Source organism: Plasmodium reichenowi, chromosome 14 (assembly GCF_001601855.1).
Source record: "Plasmodium reichenowi strain SY57 chromosome 14, whole genome shotgun sequence".
Lineage (NCBI taxonomy): Eukaryota > Apicomplexa > Aconoidasida > Haemosporida > Plasmodiidae > Plasmodium > Plasmodium reichenowi.
This window is the reverse complement of record NC_033659.1, coordinates 272,481-274,654: the sequence shown is the minus strand read 5'-3', so window position 1 is coordinate 274,654 and position 2,174 is coordinate 272,481. Positions and strand designations below refer to the sequence as shown.

Genomic DNA, 2,174 nt, shown 5'->3' with positions numbered 1-2,174 from the left:
TATAAATATATATAATATATATATATATATATATATATATATATATATATATATATATATATATATATATATATTTATATTTATATTTATATTTATTTTAATTTAAATTAATTTTTTTTATCATTTTTTTTTTTTTTTTTCTTTCATATTTTTTTAGAAACTGTTCTATTTATATATAAGTTAATTTTGCGTGATATATTATTACATATAAAATAGAATTTATAGTTTTAATATTTTATTTACTGTGCTTATTTAATATATCCTTATATGTATATATTTTTTAAGTACAATACTTGTAAAAACTACATTTTTATGGGAAGAAAATAGTGTATGATAAAAAATGTTATCATTATATTATTCTCTTATCTTATTTTATATGTAAGAAATACAAAGTATGATACAGACCTCATAAATATATTATTCTTATCATTACATGAGAGTATACATTATTATATTTTAATCACATATAAATAATATATTATATATATATGATTCCTATTGTTGTAGTTTATGTGTTTACTTTTTCTTTAATCTTGATAAAAGATATAAGGAGATTAAAAAAATGAGAAAAAAAAAAAATATTAAAGTCTTTTAATTTTTAAAAGTAAAGAAAAAACAAAAAAAAAATGAAATAAATAAAATAAAATATATACATATATATTTATATAAATGAACCATCACTTATTAATTATATAAAAAAGAAGAAAAGCTTCTACAAATAAATATACACATATATAATGTTACCAAAATATTTATATATATATATATATATATATATATATATATATATATATATATATATATATATATATATGTATTCATATTTTTTTTTTTTAAGGGGATTTTTAATTTCTATTAAAAACAAATATGAGAAAAAAATAAAATGATAAGAATATATAAAAATATTCCTATATAATACAGAAATATGTATATATATATTATATGTATATTATATATATATATATATATATAATTACTTTTAATTAAGAGTCATGAGACTTAAAAAAAATTATTTTTTTATTATAAATGTAAAATAATCCAAATACATATTTGTGTTTACTTTTTCTTCATAATTTTATTTATAACTTCAGAGGACAATTTATATATTTTATTTTTCGTTTTTTTATCACTTTTTCTTAATTTCGAAATATCTTTAATAACAGTCATATTTCCAACCTTTAGTTCTCCTTCTAATTTTTGAGCTTTCTTTTTTTCTTTTTGTATTTTATTCTTTTTTCTTCTTTCACTTATTTCCTCTAACATTTTATTTTCTAAATCCCTACCTGCTTTCGTTAATTGTTTAAGTTTGTTATTTTTTTTTGTTGACACTTTTTTAAATTTATTGTACGTTCTTCTTATAGGTTTGTTTTTTACATTATCTTTGTTTATATTAACTTTTTTTGTCCTTAAATAATTTTTATCATTCTCTTTTATATTTAAATATGTGACATTTCTCTTTATCATCTTGTTAATTTCGTTCTGTAATTCATCAGATATATTATTATTATTACTACTATTGTTTAAAAGGCTTGTACATTTATTGCTTTCCTTTTCAACAACTATATTATTATTTATATTTACTATTTCTTGGGATATATTTTCGTTAAGGTTTTCTTTTTTATCATCCATCCTTGAAAAATTTGTGAATCAATATATATTTATATAATATTATTATTATGTTTATTTATTTATTTATTATTCTTTCTTTTTTTAAATTATTTTAAAAAGTATGTTTTCTATGGTAACTCCTTATTTTATTAACAATGTTGACTTATAAATATAATAATATATTTATTTTTATCAAACAAGAGAGAATAAAATTATTTATAAATACAAGATTGGATAAAAGAAAAATATTAAAAATGGTTTCACATAAAATATAATATATTATATATATATATATAATATATTATTATCAATATATTTTAAAACCATATCTATATAAAAAAAAAAAAAAAAAAATTAATAAATATCCGGCAAGGATTTGTATTAAGAAATTTATGGGAAAATGTATGGCAAGAAAAAGCAATAAATTAAAATAAAAGTATAAATTAATATAAACATATTATATATATATATATATATATATATATATATATATATATATATATATTAAATATTTATTTAGTTATATAATTTTTTTTTTTTTTTTTTTTTTTTTTTTTTTTTTTTTT

The 2,174-nt window shown here is 14.4% G+C and overlaps 1 protein-coding gene across 1 annotated transcript; it reads right to left on the bottom strand.

Moving 5' to 3' along the window:
* Positions 1–1,056: 1,056 nt before the first annotated feature.
* On the bottom strand, positions 1,057–1,629 carry PRSY57_1407800 (hypothetical protein; the record flags this gene model as incomplete). The annotated part of the gene is made up of 1 exon (XM_020115258.1): positions 1,057–1,629. One exon carries the CDS (start codon positions 1,627–1,629, stop codon positions 1,057–1,059), a length of 573 nt encoding a protein of 190 aa, XP_019969915.1.
* Positions 1,630–2,174: the final 545 nt, after the last annotated feature.